At 39.6% G+C, this 15554-nt stretch overlaps 2 protein-coding genes across 4 annotated transcripts; one reads left to right on the top strand and one right to left on the bottom strand.

The window, feature by feature from the left end:
* Window positions 1-596: 596 nt before the first annotated feature.
* Window positions 597-10148, bottom strand: si:dkey-103i16.6 (uncharacterized protein LOC557125 homolog). Of its 2 annotated transcripts, XM_068722764.1 has the most exons (8): window positions 9904-10148; window positions 4673-4901; window positions 2951-3169; window positions 2548-2780; window positions 2074-2174; window positions 1813-1974; window positions 1507-1719; window positions 597-1207 (listed from the first exon to the last, which is right to left on the bottom strand). In XM_068722764.1, exons 2-8 carry the CDS (start codon window positions 4891-4893, stop codon window positions 1010-1012), a joined length of 1347 nt encoding a protein of 448 aa, XP_068578865.1. In that variant the 5' UTR covers window positions 4894-4901; window positions 9904-10148; the 3' UTR covers window positions 597-1009. The 2 variants fall into 2 exon arrangements, with proteins under 2 accessions (XP_068578865.1, XP_068578866.1); XM_068722765.1 differs by lacking the exons at window positions 4673-4901; window positions 9904-10148 and adding an exon at window positions 3883-3969.
* Window positions 10149-10982: 834 nt separating this feature from the next.
* On the top strand, window positions 10983-15272 carry tmem263 (transmembrane protein 263). 2 transcript variants are annotated; one of them, XM_068723875.1, is made up of 3 exons: window positions 10983-11132; window positions 12548-12618; window positions 13645-15272. In XM_068723875.1, exons 2-3 carry the CDS (start codon window positions 12552-12554, stop codon window positions 13944-13946), a joined length of 369 nt encoding a protein of 122 aa, XP_068579976.1. In that variant the 5' UTR covers window positions 10983-11132; window positions 12548-12551; the 3' UTR covers window positions 13947-15272. The 2 variants fall into 2 exon arrangements, with proteins under 2 accessions (XP_068579976.1, XP_068579975.1); XM_068723874.1 differs by having other exon boundaries at window positions 10983-11137.
* The last annotated feature ends 282 nt before the right edge of the window (window positions 15273-15554 follow it).

Here is a 15554-nt window from a genome sequence, read left to right as displayed (position 1 = left end):
AACCTTTTGGAGTCCAAAACATTTTAGGCTGATCCAGCCCCAAACCCGTTCCGGTGATCCTGACTGGCCCTGGGAGGTCCTCGAAGCATTCGCCAGACTCGTGAGAAGATACCCAACGTTTCTTTGGGCATTGTTACCACCATGGAGTTTCAGAAGGAAGCGTGGGTCTCAGAAATGTTGATCCCCAAAGCTGCTCAGAGCCACCAAGCCTCAGCTACTCAGCTCCACAATCAACACCCGGCCACACCCAGTTCCTGAATCGGGGGTCCCAGCCGACATCAAGCCTGTTCCTGAGTCGGTGGTCCAGTCGACACCTGTTCTGTTGAGCTGCAGCAGTCAAAAGTTCCCTTTCTGCCTTTCCCGGCCCTCAAGTCTCCATGGCCATGTTCCTACAGTGCTTCTCGCCTTTGGCGTCGGCCACATGGATTTTTCACATTAGAATTGAAAGCTCCACTTCACTTGAAGTAGAAATTTGAATGCAGGACTTTCACTTATGTAGCAAGGCTTCCAATGAAACGTTAATAAACGGGAGAAGAAGAATAGTTGATGTTTTTGGACCCAAACTACATGAACTTTATTTAAAAATGGACAACAGATTCAATTTACACAATACTTTTATTAAATATTGTTTAAAATACAGTGTTGTGCTGATATTAAACATTAACACGTTTACTGAAAGGACGTAGAAAACACCTGTAGAAACATCAGGATTTGTGGGGCCTCATATATATTAACTAGTGTTCTGGATGGACCCTACCTCTATAATAAGTGCTTTAAATATGGTTGTTGACATATTATTTGGTTTACATATGAACAAACAACCATGACACAGAGGTAAGATACACTTTCACTCCAATGCACACAAACAAAAACATTTTGCTACTAGCGGAAAATAACCAGACGAAAAGTAACGTGTATAGAAATACCAGAGAACAGACTTGGTGTAAACTAAGGAGAGAAGAAACCGTCTCAAACCTTTCCAGTGCCATCGTTTATGCAACATGCAGCATCAGTTGCTCTGGCAGGATGATGCGGAGCTTTTGCTGTCGGTCTCTGAGTCGGTCTCCTCGCCACCGCTGTTGGATGCTCTTTGACCTTCTGGTCTGGACTTGAATGTTTCCATTCCACCTGGAGGCTCTAGAGCTCCTCTGCTCTGACAAGATGTCTGTCTGCTCACTGATGGGCTACTAATAAATGGAGGGATGCTCTGCAGAAAGGGAAATTATGGGTGTAATGAAAAAGATGATATTTCTACTTCTGCTGTACCGACATCAATAGCATTTCTTTATCTGTCCATTGTGAGTCTGACAATGTTATAGGAGTGTAATGCTACATCAGTGGAGTACTCTTAAGTATCTATATATGTAAACATCACCAGTGGGCTGTGGTCCCCACTTTCCCTTTCACAAAAGGTACAGTTAAGAAAGAGCCCACAGACTTATAACTTCTTGCATAACCTGCAACAAGTTTTTGTTAAAAAGGCCTAGTGTTTGAAATGTAACCCACCAGTGTTTCCTGACTCCTCATCAGCTCCTCAATCTCATCGTTCCAGTCGAGCATTTCAGCAAACCTCCGCACCGTATCCTCCAGGTCACCAAGCTCCATGTGGTCTCCTCTCCGCAGTGGGACCTTCTCAAAGGGGCCCACAGCGTGTCGGTTCAGGAGGAGACGTGGTACAGTGGAGCGCACCGTGTTCACCAGGCTCGCAAATGGCTCAATCTGAAACAATGACATTTTGTAAAGATATTTCTGAGCTAGGGGGTTTATCTGCTCACCAAATGTACTTGAACCCAGATATTAGAAGACGTTTACCTGTAAAGAGGTGCCCATAATGATTAGCAGGTCTGCTTTGGGGAAATCTTTAGTGTGGAGGAAATAATTTTGAGGAAGGTCCTCTCCAAAAAATACAACGTCAGGTTTGACTGTTGCAGCACAGAATGTGCATATGGGGACGTTGCCATTCATTATGGCATGCTGCAAAACAAACGAAAGAACAAGACGTTACTCCGGCAACAAAAGCAGGTAATTATTGTATTAAATTTGAATGTTTTTTGAGCATGTGTTCAGACATGCCTTAGCCTCCTCAGCAGGGTATGCAGTGTAGCACAGGTGACAGGCAGCCGTGGCAAAACTACCGTGAGCTTCCACAAGTTTGTCATCTGGGAGGCCACACACTGTGAACAAAGTTATTAAATATTACAACGGACGTTAAGAGCAAACAAGGAGGTCCATTTTGGGAAACAAAACAGACCAACATGGATAGGGTAGCTGTCAGTACTACACTACTGGATGTGAAAAATAAAAACTTTGCTCACATCCAGTATGTCTCTTGGTGGTGTGTTTGGGGACATACTGTACATAGGACTGCTGTCATGTTTTCATTATATTGTCCCTGATAAATAAAAGTAATTATTTTCAGTGAAGGCAATGTTTTTGGATCTACATTTACATTGTACTATGTGTGTTTGCAACCATAACATAGGCACTTTCAACTAGCCCAAAGTTTAATTTCTTTTTAGTTTTCGTTGCCATTAAGACCCGACTCACGTTTCTCCAGTCCGTCGATGTTCTGGGTGTACATTCGGAGCAGCAGGCCTTTGTGATGAAGCATGCGGACAAAGTAGTGTATGTAGTTTGGTCGATGGCTGCCAGGATACAGAGCCTTGGCAAGGGAGAAGAAAGGCTGCGGGTCGTTGGAGAAGTAATCAATGTTGAAAATAGCTTCTGGGTAAGGGATGTTGTACTTCTCCAAGTTGGCGTAAAGACCTGTTCCTGGAGTTCTGAAAATGTGGAAATACCGGCATTTTGGACATTAGGATGATGGTTTTATTAAAGAGCAGCTCATGGTAAGTGTCTTTCTCATAATATTTTCCTTGACGGTTGCTATATCCACTTAACAGGTTTATGGGAGGATGAGGGTGTGGAGAGAACAAAATCCACAGACACCAACCTGAAGTCTGGGATGCCGCTGGCTGTGCTGATTCCTGCTCCGGCCACCACCACCACGTTCTTACAGCGGCCGAGCTTCACCAGCCGAGCAACAGAGGCTAGACCGCCCCGGGATGAGGACTTGGCAGCTAATGCAGACGGAGTGCCCCGACCAGATCTGGACCCAGAGGACTGACCAGCCTGCACTGGGTCACTGCTACTTTTGGACATCTTTCCTTTACTGGAGAGCAGGACAACAGAAGACATAAACATCTTGATCCCATATGGGACAGTCCTCAACATAATTATTTTATATTACATAGTTACTGTATAACCAGAGACATGATCCCCAAAACAAGATTTATTTTTCAGTTACTTGGGAATGTACTGCATGAAGAAGGGTAGAACATTACTTGCTGATTGTCTGTCTGTTAATCCATTATATGACTAACTCAGGTACTGCATGAGCAGCAACAGTTTAAGAAAGATGTGGACGAAAAGAGCTAAATACTGAGATAAAAGAGATGTGGAAAGAAGCCTGAATGTAATGCACTTCTATAAAAGTGTCTCTAATAGGACCAGGGTCATTTATCTTCAAGTCAGTGCAGTAAGTTGAAGGCAGACTCCTCATTATGTCCTCAAAGTAGAGTTATAGCCTCACTCACTGCTTGTCTTCAAATATATATTAAAAAAATGGCATGATGTCTCACATGAACCACAAGACCATGGGTTTAAATGCAGGACTGAGGAAAAAAAAACAACTTTTAAATTCTTTCCTCCTGCTTAAACTTTTTCATTTTCAGCCATGCTAGTAGTGTGGCTCTTAGGATGGCAATGTCAGTTTCGGTCATATCCTCCACCTCTTTGATCCGAAGTGAAATATCTAAACAACTTTTGGATGAATTAAGGCACAATTTTGTACAGACATTTGGTAGACTTTGGTATTCCCCTGACCTTCCTCTAGCACCACCAGCAGTGCCACTTTTCATGTGAAATGTTGTACTCGTTAGACTGGCACAAAATGTTGTTCAGACATTCATGGTTCCCAGATGGTGAATCCTATTGACTGTTGTGGTTCCCTGACTTTTCCTCTAGCGCCACCATCAGGTCAACATTTGATTTGTCCATTACTCTGGCTCCAACCAGATAGCTGCAAAAATAATGATATTCCCATCAGTCTCAGCTGTACTTTGTGTTTGGTGCCAATAAGCAAATGTTGACAAACCAAGATGGACAGGAACCCATGTGTAGCTATCCGGCACATAGTTATACGAGAACATACTGTATGTCTCTTGACATATGTTCAAAAGCTTATGATCCTCTAAAAATCTGGAACGATTTTTTATATATATATATATATATATATATATATATATATATATATATATATATATATATATATATATATATATATATATATATATATATATATATATATATATATATATATATATATATATATATATATATATATATATATATATATATTGGAGCAGACCTTGCTTCCACTCCAACCTGGGGATTTGTACCTGAGATGCCTTTGTTTTGTTGCAGGTATGTACAAATGTTTGTGGGTATTCATTTATATGTAGGTGCGTGTACTTATTATTGTGCATGCGTGTCTTTTTGTTTGTCAGTGTGGCCACCTGCTCTTATTATTGTTCTCATATTTGTTTGCTATAATGTTTCCTAACCCTTATCATTTATAAAAAATAAAGTAAAAGTTACTGCAATATGTCCCCACCTTGTAGGTAAACTGTCCTGTCTGCTCACACTCATCTGACTGAGGTCCTGGGCCAAAGCAGAGTCCGTCTGCTTCCTTCGTAGCTTTCCATAGGGACCGGGCCCAGCATCCTGGGTCTCTGCAGGGTCCGTGTGCCTGGTCTGGGAGCTGGAGCTGCGGGTCATCCTGGTGACTGAAGACTGGGGGACTTTTTTATCCCAACTGGACTTGGACCTGTTCATTCCAACACCTGTTGACAGCAAGACAAAACAAACAATTCAGCCTAAATTAAATATTTATCTCTGTGTAAAAGCTTTTATACACGTTTGATGTCCTCTGTATTATCAGCACAAAGTGACATTTGTCCAAATGTCATTTGAATGCTAGACATGAAAACAATGTTTTATTTTTAGATGTGCAGAATGGAAAATATTGTAAATTTCCCTTCTTTTTTTTCTAACCCCACTAATTAGATATTGACTTGTTTTCAATGATTTGCTTTCCATTTGCTCTCCCCCCTTTCTCTCCATCTTCAGTGTCCCATATTTATTAAAAAGCTGTTACACTGAAATCATCCTTTTCTCTTCACTACCTTTGCACAGAGAGGAGCTGAAATGTTTTAAAGCTGTCAACTGTTGAACAAAAGCTAATAGCTGCAATATATCTAGCAACCCCCCCTCTGCTCCTCAGCAGCTATGCTAATACAGTCCACAGCTGTGGCAGCTTTACTGTTCAGGGAAAGCGGAGGGCAGAGCTGAGGGGTGGGGAGTTAAAAAGAGCGGTGGCAGAGGTGAAAGGGAACCGTAGATTGACTGTGTGTCAACAAACCCAGCTGGGTGAGAAAAGAGGATGCCCCCTAACGGCCCCCTCAAACCGAGGAAAAAGGGGAGGGGGGTTTAGAGATAAATGATACAGAGGCGGGATTCAATAAAGATGGAACAGAAGGAGGAGGACAAGAGGAGGAGGGTTTCTTTTCCAAAGCTATTCTAGGCCTTCAAAAAAACTTCCATGAGGAATGAGTGCGAGTGATCAGGCCGAGGCAGCGGACAAGGAAACAAAAGAGCTACAACCCATAAAACATGACTGCTTCAGAGGGCAGCAGGGAGATAAGACAAGCTTTTCTCCAGAAGCACCTTATCGTCCTCCGGAGGGGAGGAGAGAGGGGGTCACTGAAGGCTTACGGAGCAGACGAAAAAAAATAAAGGAAATAGCAGCCTTTGGGACGATGTAGTATCAAAGCTTTTCTTTAAAATGTGTTATTACGAGGCTTAAAGCTGATACAAACTTTGGCTTCTAACAATAGACAAACCTTTGAACCATCTTAAAAATCTAACATTCTCAGGGCTACTTTTATTTTGGCACTCAATCTTCTTTCACTTTGCCTCCTTAAAAAGGCTGAAGCCCCCACATTACTTCTGTTTTTCCCTCCCTGCACATCCTAGAGAACCATTAACACAGCGGGGAGAGGCTCTCTGCTTTTGTCTGGACTCCTCTCAAAAAGAGACTGCTGAGTAAAGGCAATAAATCACCAGCCATGTTATTAAGGTCTCACTCAGATGTTGAAGCGTAGCAGCAGATCCTCTAATCAGATCTGGAAAAACTTACACATGCAGAAAAAAAATAAAATAAATCACGCGTACAAATCACCAACATGACCTGGAACAACAAATATGGAACACAGGTGTATTCCTCCTTGGATATTATGGATTTACTAAATTAAGATGGAATGGAAAATAAGAGGAAAAACTTAAATGTCTCGAGAAAACACAACAGTCAGTGTGTCTGCAGAAAACTGTAGTGGGGCGGAGGAAGCAGCAGGTTTTCATAACAGAGCAGCAAACGTTAAAGTTGGCAAAATAGTGCTCACTTCAGCAACAACCTAAAACTAATTAAAGCTGATATTTACATAAAAAAACTCCCATGCATAGACGCACACATTTCTACGAGATCAAACTGCTTTTCAGTGTGTTAAATGTCCACTTCTTTTCTCTGATAATAGTCTAGATGTGATACTATTATCATTCTTTAATGACGAATAATTCCCTGTATGAATGACAAAAGGCTTAAAAAGGATTTGAGAGCCCCCCCCCTTTTATTTGGCCTTTCACACTGCTTGGTCTCGCAGCTCTACCCAGTCGAAAAGATGAGTGTGTCCCAGTGCCGGACCACCAGGAGTGTAGCTGCTCATATGAGGGTTACAGTTATCCAAGTAGGACAGTCCAACAACACTGGGAACACCTCGGTGCTCGCCATTACCACACCAAAAAGTCAGGCTGATGGATAATCCTTTTACAACCTTAGAGGCTGATGGGAGACAAACGCCAGCTAAGAGCAGCAGGAGAAACGTTTGTGTTGAAACAACAAAAATGCAACAGCAGTTTCTCATTGACATGTACCGCTCAACACGGAGCAGAAGAAGTTCAATTCAATTCAATACCCAGTGAAATGCCCTTTACAATGTTACAAAGCCCAAGGTAACATTTCTTACTACCACTTGGCCATTTAGCTTTTTTACTTTGATAAACTCAAATTGTTATTTATCAAAATTGTTAAAACAATTTTCAGTTGATTGACCAATCAAAATTTTTTTTTTTGGGTTAACATATGAAAACAACAACAATACATCCACAGAACTGATTATTAGGAAATAAAATAAAATAGAAAATCCTCTAAATTAAATAAATAAATAGTTGTTCTTATGTTAATAAGAATACCTTTCCCATGTAGTAAATCTTTTTTTCTGTGAACACCAAAAGCCATATTTCAGAGACTTGTTTACATTTTGTGGTCCTTTACTAAACTGAAATAAAGAGTTGAGAAATCCAACATCAGATCCGCATTACTAGAGAGTTGAGAGAGTCAGGAACGCAGGTGGGTTGCGGGAGAGTTTATTTGGGTCGCCAATAAATTTGCTTTAATTCAAAATGAGAGAGGCTGAATGTCTGTATTGTTCTGATAATTGTAGCATTCGTATAACATTCTGTTTGTTTGGCTGATGAGAGGAAAGAAACAAGAGCCCGTTAACTCTGTCTAAATGCATTAATTTAGACTGTCTGGTTTAATATACGGTGATGGAGAAATGGCAGTAAAAACTGCTCAGGAATGTTCATTTAAGGACAAATTCGCTCTTCTCACCGTGTACAGATGAGGTCTAACGTAGATCAGGTCTAATGTGGATCAGGTCTATTGTAGACCAGGTCTATTGTAGATCCGGTCACGTTGGTTTGTCATTTATAAAACGTGGGTCCCCGGGAAAAAATTGGGAATCACTGGAGATTTGGTTAAGTTAAAAGACGTAACCCCAGCGTCTAACCCTCCACCTACAGTGGAAATGAGGACAGCAGACTTTGATCTCTACCCCCCCCCCCCCATGGTCTCCATGGGGACCTCCTCATAGCTGGAGAGGCGACAGCTCGATGTCGTCCTTTCCCACCTGCTCACTAATGACATATCACTCTGTGTAGCATCTTTGTTGGACTCTCAATTGACACAAAGCAGTAAGTCCTAATTTGTGTTAGTGTATTGTTTGCTCACACAGAGGGGAAGGTGGGCGGTGGAGAGCCGACTCTGCACAGCGGGTCGATGGTTAACTAATGTCTCCTCTTGTCCCGTTAGTCCTCTGAGGGCTTTACCAGCCCTAAATTAAACACCAGTCTACCAATAATGGGCTGTGATGTTATTGTACAACCGTGTAGATTCATTGAGAGAACAGGATGTGAAAATAAACACTGAGAGCACAGGTCTGCTCTCACCCTGACAAAAACCTTAAGTCACCACTGATAATAGCAGATAATGACATTCATCAAAACAAGCAATGTAACAGAAAAAAATTAAAGAATTAAAGTTATCTAGGGCTGAAACAAACTTATTTTTTTTTCATTAACAAATAATCCGCTAATATGTTTTTAGACTAATCGAGTAAACGTTTAGTCTCAAAAATGTAAAATGTTGTTTGTTTTGTTAAGCCCAATGATTATATTATTATTATTGAGCTTTACACATGATAATCACTGATATACATTTTAGATGGTATAAAAACAGGATAAAAGCCACAAATCAAAAATGTTTGAAATGATTGTTTAATAAATGCCTTTAACAATAAACTGTTAATTCAAATATTTTTTTAAAGTTGGGTTTAGTTGTCAAATGACTAATTGATTAATTAACTAATCCAAGGCTCGTACTTGGTTACAGAAAGGCCTTTAACAGTTTTAATAAGATAAAGGGCCATCACCTCGCCCGTAAGCAAAGCTTGTTGTTAAAGGCCGTAACAGTGTTTCTTAACTATGTGTGACAACATCTTGTTTTTTAGAAAAACTTTTGGATGTGGTGCTGAAAGAAAAGAATAGAAGTTGACTTGCAGTCTCAGGTCTTACAGAGGATTTAGTAAAAGTGAGGCTACACTGACACCCGCTGGAAACGAAATGTCATTACACTTGAAAACCATCGACCCATTTTGGAGAACAACCAATGCCACATGCTCCATGGTAATTGTAACTGACTTACATATGATCACTCCATTCATTACATTTATTGTGTATATTTCATACATTGATTTAGTAAGATAATGTGCATTACTGGATCCAGCTATATCAAAAGATCCCCTCCAGACACAGTTTAAGACATAAACAAATACTCTTTATAGAATAATAATTGTTGTGTGATGTGTTTTTGTTATCAACAAGTTAGATTACCTTGTTAAGATTTCTTAAGTTTACATCTTCTATCTCATTGAAAAAATCCATGATCTGAATATGCTGTGCTATAATTCAAACGTTGAATTACTAGTTGTTATGTCACAAATCCCGCTCGTGCCTACATGTCTGATATTTAAGGCAAGCACAGAGAAACTTAACACTTTCAGCATGCAGGTGATATGAAAACAGTCCTCTAGTGTCAAACTCTGCTCATAAAATGTTAGTGCACAATGAAGCTGAAAACTCCAAGTGAAACACAAATAAGAAAAGCACATTTCGTAATGGAGGGACTTTAAACTTAATGGGATAAATAACAGCTGATCATTAGAGGACTGTGACTGAGTCACGTGAGGTAAACAGGCTCAGGCTCAAACAATCAAAACATGAAATAAAAATAAATAAAATACCAGGATCTAGGAAACCTTTAAAGACGTATGTGGGCTAAAGTAGCTCCACTCTGACGAAGTCATTGTTACTAAAAGGTGGTTCGTCCACGTCCTCACATCTATAACAACAGGTACAGAGAAAGGGGTTCACGTCATGGTGATTAGCTACCTGTCTGTCCAGACGGCGGTACTTTTGAATGCTGAGCAGACGACGGCGACAGACAGACACACAGACAGACGTTTGTTGAGCCGCTCGAGATGTTTCACATCCAAAAGGAAACTCGCTGAACTTCTTTATCACTAAACTCTGAGCTTGGAACCCCACAGCCGCTGCAGTCAGGTCAGCGTCCGATTCAGAGGAAATAAAGGTGTCTCATTCTTCTCAAATGAATGCGCCTCATCTACATGCTGCCTACATTGGGAGTTTTTATAAGAGAGAACTGTCACTCTGCTAGTATTTCCGGGTATCAAATAAATCATTGCAAATACAGGCGGGAAACAAGATTTGAAGTCACGTGGTGCTGAGTTTCCGCTTTCCAAAATGTTATTCAAATAGGCCTTTTTCACAGCAGACATTTTGACTTGTTGTAATTTCATGTGTATTTTTTTAATATTTTTTATAGAATTCATAGTGTATATATTTTCTATAAAGTGTGTATTTATTTGCATGCAGTATGTATTTTGCATATACAGTAGTGTGTGTGTTTTTGTATGCGGTTCTTTTGGTCGGTAATCCAGTCATCTCCACATTAATACATTTTCCTCATGAAAATACACCTCAATTCTACATATCCAGATGGTATTTGAGTCTGTTCTGTTTCTTAAATACTATTCCGTGACACCACACAACAAAGAGACGATCTTTGATTTAGAGCGTTCCGTGGAGGATGTACGTCACTTCCGCTTTGAGGGTCGGATGTTGTTTTGGTGTTTTCTGTCCAGTGTTCTCTCCCGCCAAAGGGGCCCTTTCCAAAACAAATGTTATCTTTTCTGATTACTACACCCTGCGATAGTTCCCACAGTTGTTCCTATTCATCACCAGAACATCTATACTCATTCTGAATTAAAAAAAAAAGTACAATAAAAGCCCCCGTGTTAGTGCATGATCTAAAATATTTAACAACAATAAGCTAACCAGACAATAACAACTATACAGTGGTTAAATGTACATGTGGTTTTGTAAAGGCAGCCAGCAGCTGGAGCTTCGTCCTCTGTGTGTTTTTATGGGTGGAGACTGAGGTCCTCCCTCAAAATACAGTCACACAGACAACACAAGTCAGCGTAATTAACAGCAGCTACATTATTAGAGGCCGTGTAGCCTGATCATTATTTTTTTTTGGGGGGGGCCGAAAGTACCGCACATAGCGCACAGTAACGTTACAGTGGATCAGATAAAAAGTAAGGTAAGTGCTAAATTAGCTAGTTTTTGGTTCACTTTGCGTAATGAGAGTCAGCGATGAGAGCTTGCAGAACCACACAATACTGAGCCATAGTATCTTGATAATCAGCTTCAAAGCAAACTTCCTCGGTCATGAGTGTAATTGGGACAGAAATGGAAACACTGATGAATGTCGATCGAGCAGTGGTGGAAGAAAGATCGTTAAAGCGCTGTTTAGTGTTTCAGGGGAGACGTGACGTGTCTGTGTGTCTCAGCTGCAAGATAAGACGAATAAGTTAATTATGGCGACTAAAGGCGAAACAACCACATAGTTTGGCGTGTTGATTACAAGTCCAACCCTTCCTAGCTCTCACAGTGAGGCAGCACCAATTGTTACATATTACATTGTATAGTAATCCGACAAACTTTTAAGCAAGTATCTGTTTTAACTGCCTCTCGGTTGACGTTAGCTCAAGTTAACGTCTGCCACGAAACTAATGCTGTAGGTTAGCTAACGTTACGTAGCACAAGTTTTACATGCCAACTACTTATATTAATATATTTAGTTTGAACCTAACAGGGATGTATACATGGTGAGAATGTTTACCCATCCGTTAATTGTCCCCGCAGCTGCCACACGCGCTCCTTTGTTCTTTGTTTACTTAATAAACGCTATGACTGAAGGAATAACACTTTCGTCTGAGCAGTTTTCATAACTTCATAACAAGGCACTATTGACTTTGCAAGAACAAATATGATATGGAGATAATTCCTTCAAACTGTCCGTTTATGTCATTGTTTATTTCTGTTTCCCAAAGTCCAGAAGATGACTCCTATCTTCAAATGTTTGTTTTTCAGCATCAGTTGTTTTAAGTTGAGATATTCTGTTTGTCGTGTGTTTTTAACCTGTCGTACAGCTCTGTGGCAGATCGTGAACAGGTCTGCCTTGTTTAAGGATCAGCAGCACACATAAAGCAAGCTCCTGTTATTGTCCTTACACACACACACACCCCTCCCATCCCTAGCTATTTACTTTAAAAAGGCTTTCTCTACAGACTGTCAGCATTTTCTCTTTTAATGACATATAGAGCTTAGAGCCACACTTGGTGTGAACGTTAAAGCAGCTCATACATGTACCAGGTAGAACAAGGAGCACATTTTAAGGGATAAAATACAAACCAAAGTCTTGTTTCTTTGTTCTACTGTTGCTCTCTTATCATACAATACATAAATAAACACTTAAATATATGCAAAAACAAGCACTGGCACGTCTCTCTTACAGGGTGAAGATCATAACAGAAATTACACAAAGATGCCAGGAGGAAAACCATTTCATGTTACACAGAATCTCTTTCCCTATAGTTCCCAACACTGCATATTTTTGTTAATTATGTATCATTGTGTCTGTTGGTGATTGCGTCATTTATTTTTGCAGAGAGATGAGTCAGGCAGAGCAGGTGCCTGAGGACGTGCCTGCATACCTCAATGATGAGTCAGTAGCTACAGGTAAGTTTAGTTGCAAAGGTCCTCTGACAAATGTCTGTTTATTGACCAAGGTCTTGCTTTCAAAGGTTTTGGATCATGTTTTCCAGGAAAAGCCCTAGACGTGCGACAAATTTTATGGAAACACGATTATGAATTTTTCATAGGGATTAGCTGTTTCTGCAGTAATCAGCTTCTGGGAAACTTAACTTTATGTGTCCAGATTCAATAGTTTGGTATTCCTATAAGGAAGAGCAGTGTCCTTCCCCTACTAAAGACATTTGAACTGTTCTGCTCTTTGGCAACTTATTTATCAATATTGAAAATAATCGTCATTTGCAACCATACACGGCTGATTATTACTTTTATAAAATGTTTTTTTACATTCATGCTTTCCTCTTTAGTGACCAATTGTATTGTAGATATGGTGTATTGCAGCGAGCATGCGAGCATCTAAACTGAGTAAAGAAGAAACCTTTTTTAATGTAGCACTGGAATGAGCAGTTGATCAATCGAGTTGTTGATTGACAAAAAATTAAACAACTTCTATTATCGATTAATCATGAAAGTCATTATTTGAGTAAAAGTACTAAACATTTCCAGCTTCTCAAATGTGAGGATTTTATAATTTTTTTTTGTTTTTATGTTATTGTAAATTGAATACCTGAGTGATTTGGGAAAAGCTCTGGGAAATTTTGGTTTATATTTTTCACTGACATTTCAAATTTATAAACTATTATTTAATTAGTCAAAAAAAGAGAGAAACCGATTAGTCAATGAAGATCACCCATAGTGTCATGGATAGTTTGGCAGAATCTTGTTTACCACGTTATATCGTTATCATGGGCGACAGAGTTACAATATCAATTAGTCCATCTACAGATAATAAATCAGCAGCTATTTAGATATCACACTAGAAAAAAATCACAGTTAAGTGAAAAGTAAATAATAATTGGTTGCAGCCCTGGTTTGGAGCATTTCTGTCCTCTTACTTTTATTCAGAAGTGAAATATTGGCTCTTAAAGTGTTGCTGTTGTTGTTTTAAACCAGATGACGCCAACAAGGACCATCCACAGGTGCAGCCGGGCATGTTCGGCAGGTTGGCGGGGGGCTTGTATGGTGCCACCAAGGGAGCTTTAGGAGCGACTGTGGGCGGTGTGGCGTGGATAGGAGGAAAGAGTCTGGACCTCACCAAGGCCACGGTCAGCTCTGTAGCCGCTCTGCCTGGGATTGGAGTGGGTCTGGTTAAAGGAGGAGTGTGTGCTGTAGCCGGAGGAGTGACTGCTGTTGGTTCTGCAGTGGTCAGCAAAGTTCCCATAGGAGGAGGCAAAAAGAAGGACAAGTCTGACTGACGGAGAGAGGAGAAGAGTGAACGCACACAGCTGAGGTGTTATGGTTCACGTTGTTTCCTGTGTTAGCAGTCATGAGCAGGAAAAGAGCAACAGAGGACTCAAACGTTTAGTGTACACATTTTTGGTAAAGGGAGTTGTTTTTTTATCTTTAGTTTCTCTTTTTGAATGTGGTTGTTGGTAAACTCATGTTCATATACTTCAGTAGCTAGGACCCACAACGCATGAACTAACAAAGACTCTCCTGCTCTGTTGTTAAAGGCAACACACTATTATCACCAGTGCCTGAAATTGTTCAAATATAATGTCCATGTTTCCATTTTTTGATAAAAAGTGACAACACTGTTTTTTTTACGGTTGTACTTGCCACAAAAGTTAACTTTACTACCAGAGGAGAAAAGCTCATAAAGAGTGTAAATGTACTTAAATTTCACTTGCAAAACAATCATTGATCAACTGTGATCTGTAAGTGACAAAGAGGTGTTTCACTGTCAACTGACATGGATCAGAAAATGTGTACATTGTGACTAAATCTGCGTTTAGTTAATCGCCTCTGTTCAGCTTGCACAAATGAACAAACACATGTGATCAAAGCTGTGATCTTTAACGTAGAGTCCAGTTTAATATCTAGACCACCTGCTGACTGTGGATAGTTCACTGGTGAACTTTTGTGACAGTTTCAGTTTTTCTCTGAATTCACATTGCCCTTTTGTGATTATATTGTCACCTCAGTGGAAAGTGACACTTTTGATACAGTATCTGAATTATTACAATAAATATTGTCACAATATGAAAGCTAGAGTATTTTCATTGCAATTAACTTAACTTCCAATTGTAATGTTTATTGATTCACTATGAAAAACATTTTATACATGACATATTTTTCACATAGCTATATATTTTGATAGTTACTGTGATATGTTGCTTAATGTCACTCTCAAATCCAAGTATGACAACATCTATCCTTTGGGCACAGTTGCTTCATTATGGCATAAATCTCTCACAATGTATCAAAGCATTACTTCTCAACCCGAACATTCCCCATATGCTTCTCCATGTTGCTTAGCAGATCTGAAGGCTGGAGTTTTGACATTACATTCTGAGTTTCAAGTGTCAAGTGCAGCTCAGAAACATGCAGCACATATAATAAAAAAATCTACCTTAAACTGTAAAATGCCATTCAAGTCTTGCATGTTGCAGAACTTAGCTTTCAAAGCTTCTGTTTAATCACTGTTGCAGGATGTTTGAAAGTTTATTGAACAATGACAACTTTTTGAAACATGGTAATATTCAGGACTTGTTTAAATAAAACATATGCTGAAGACTGTATACAGTATGTATTGGGTTGCATCAGTCACAAAACAAGTATATTTATACTTCTTTACTTCTGTTTTTTCTTTTACCATAGAGATCCCACTGTTCTGTACTTTAAAGATTCACTGCTCTACTTTAGACAAAATTGAGACTTGAGATTTCTTTAAAACCTTTGGATAACATGAATTCCGAAAGATTTTTTTTTTTGAACCCCAAAATGGTTCAGTTAATTTTAAGTAAAATGAAAATGTGCACAGTTTATAATTTGGTGCTATGCTCAGTGTACTGTATTTATTT

The sequence above is a fragment of the Cebidichthys violaceus genome, unplaced genomic scaffold (assembly GCF_023349555.1).
Source record: "Cebidichthys violaceus isolate CVI_PGR_0920_01 unplaced genomic scaffold, fCebVio1.0.p SCAF_3, whole genome shotgun sequence".
Classification (NCBI taxonomy): Eukaryota; Metazoa; Chordata; class Actinopteri; order Perciformes; family Stichaeidae; genus Cebidichthys; species Cebidichthys violaceus.
The sequence above is the reverse complement of the archived record's forward strand: the minus strand, read 5'-3'. Positions and strand labels throughout refer to the sequence as shown.

Coding starts and splice junctions, on each gene's coding strand:
- si:dkey-103i16.6 (XM_068722764.1), bottom strand. CDS start 4,893: ATGAACAGGTCCAAGTCCAGTTGGGATAAAAAAGTCCCCCAGTCTTCA. Junction 2,781..2,950: donor AGCGGCATCCCAGACTTCAG/GTTGGTGTCTGT, acceptor CCACATTTTCAG/AACTCCAGGAACAGGTCTTT. Junction 1,975..2,073: donor ACCCTGCTGAGGAGGCTAAG/GCATGTCTGAAC, acceptor TTTGTTTTGCAG/CATGCCATAATGAATGGCAA.
- tmem263 (XM_068723875.1), top strand. CDS start 12,552: ATGAGTCAGGCAGAGCAGGTGCCTGAGGACGTGCCTGCATACCTCAAT. Junction 12,619..13,644: donor TGATGAGTCAGTAGCTACAG/GTAAGTTTAGTT, acceptor GTTTTAAACCAG/ATGACGCCAACAAGGACCAT.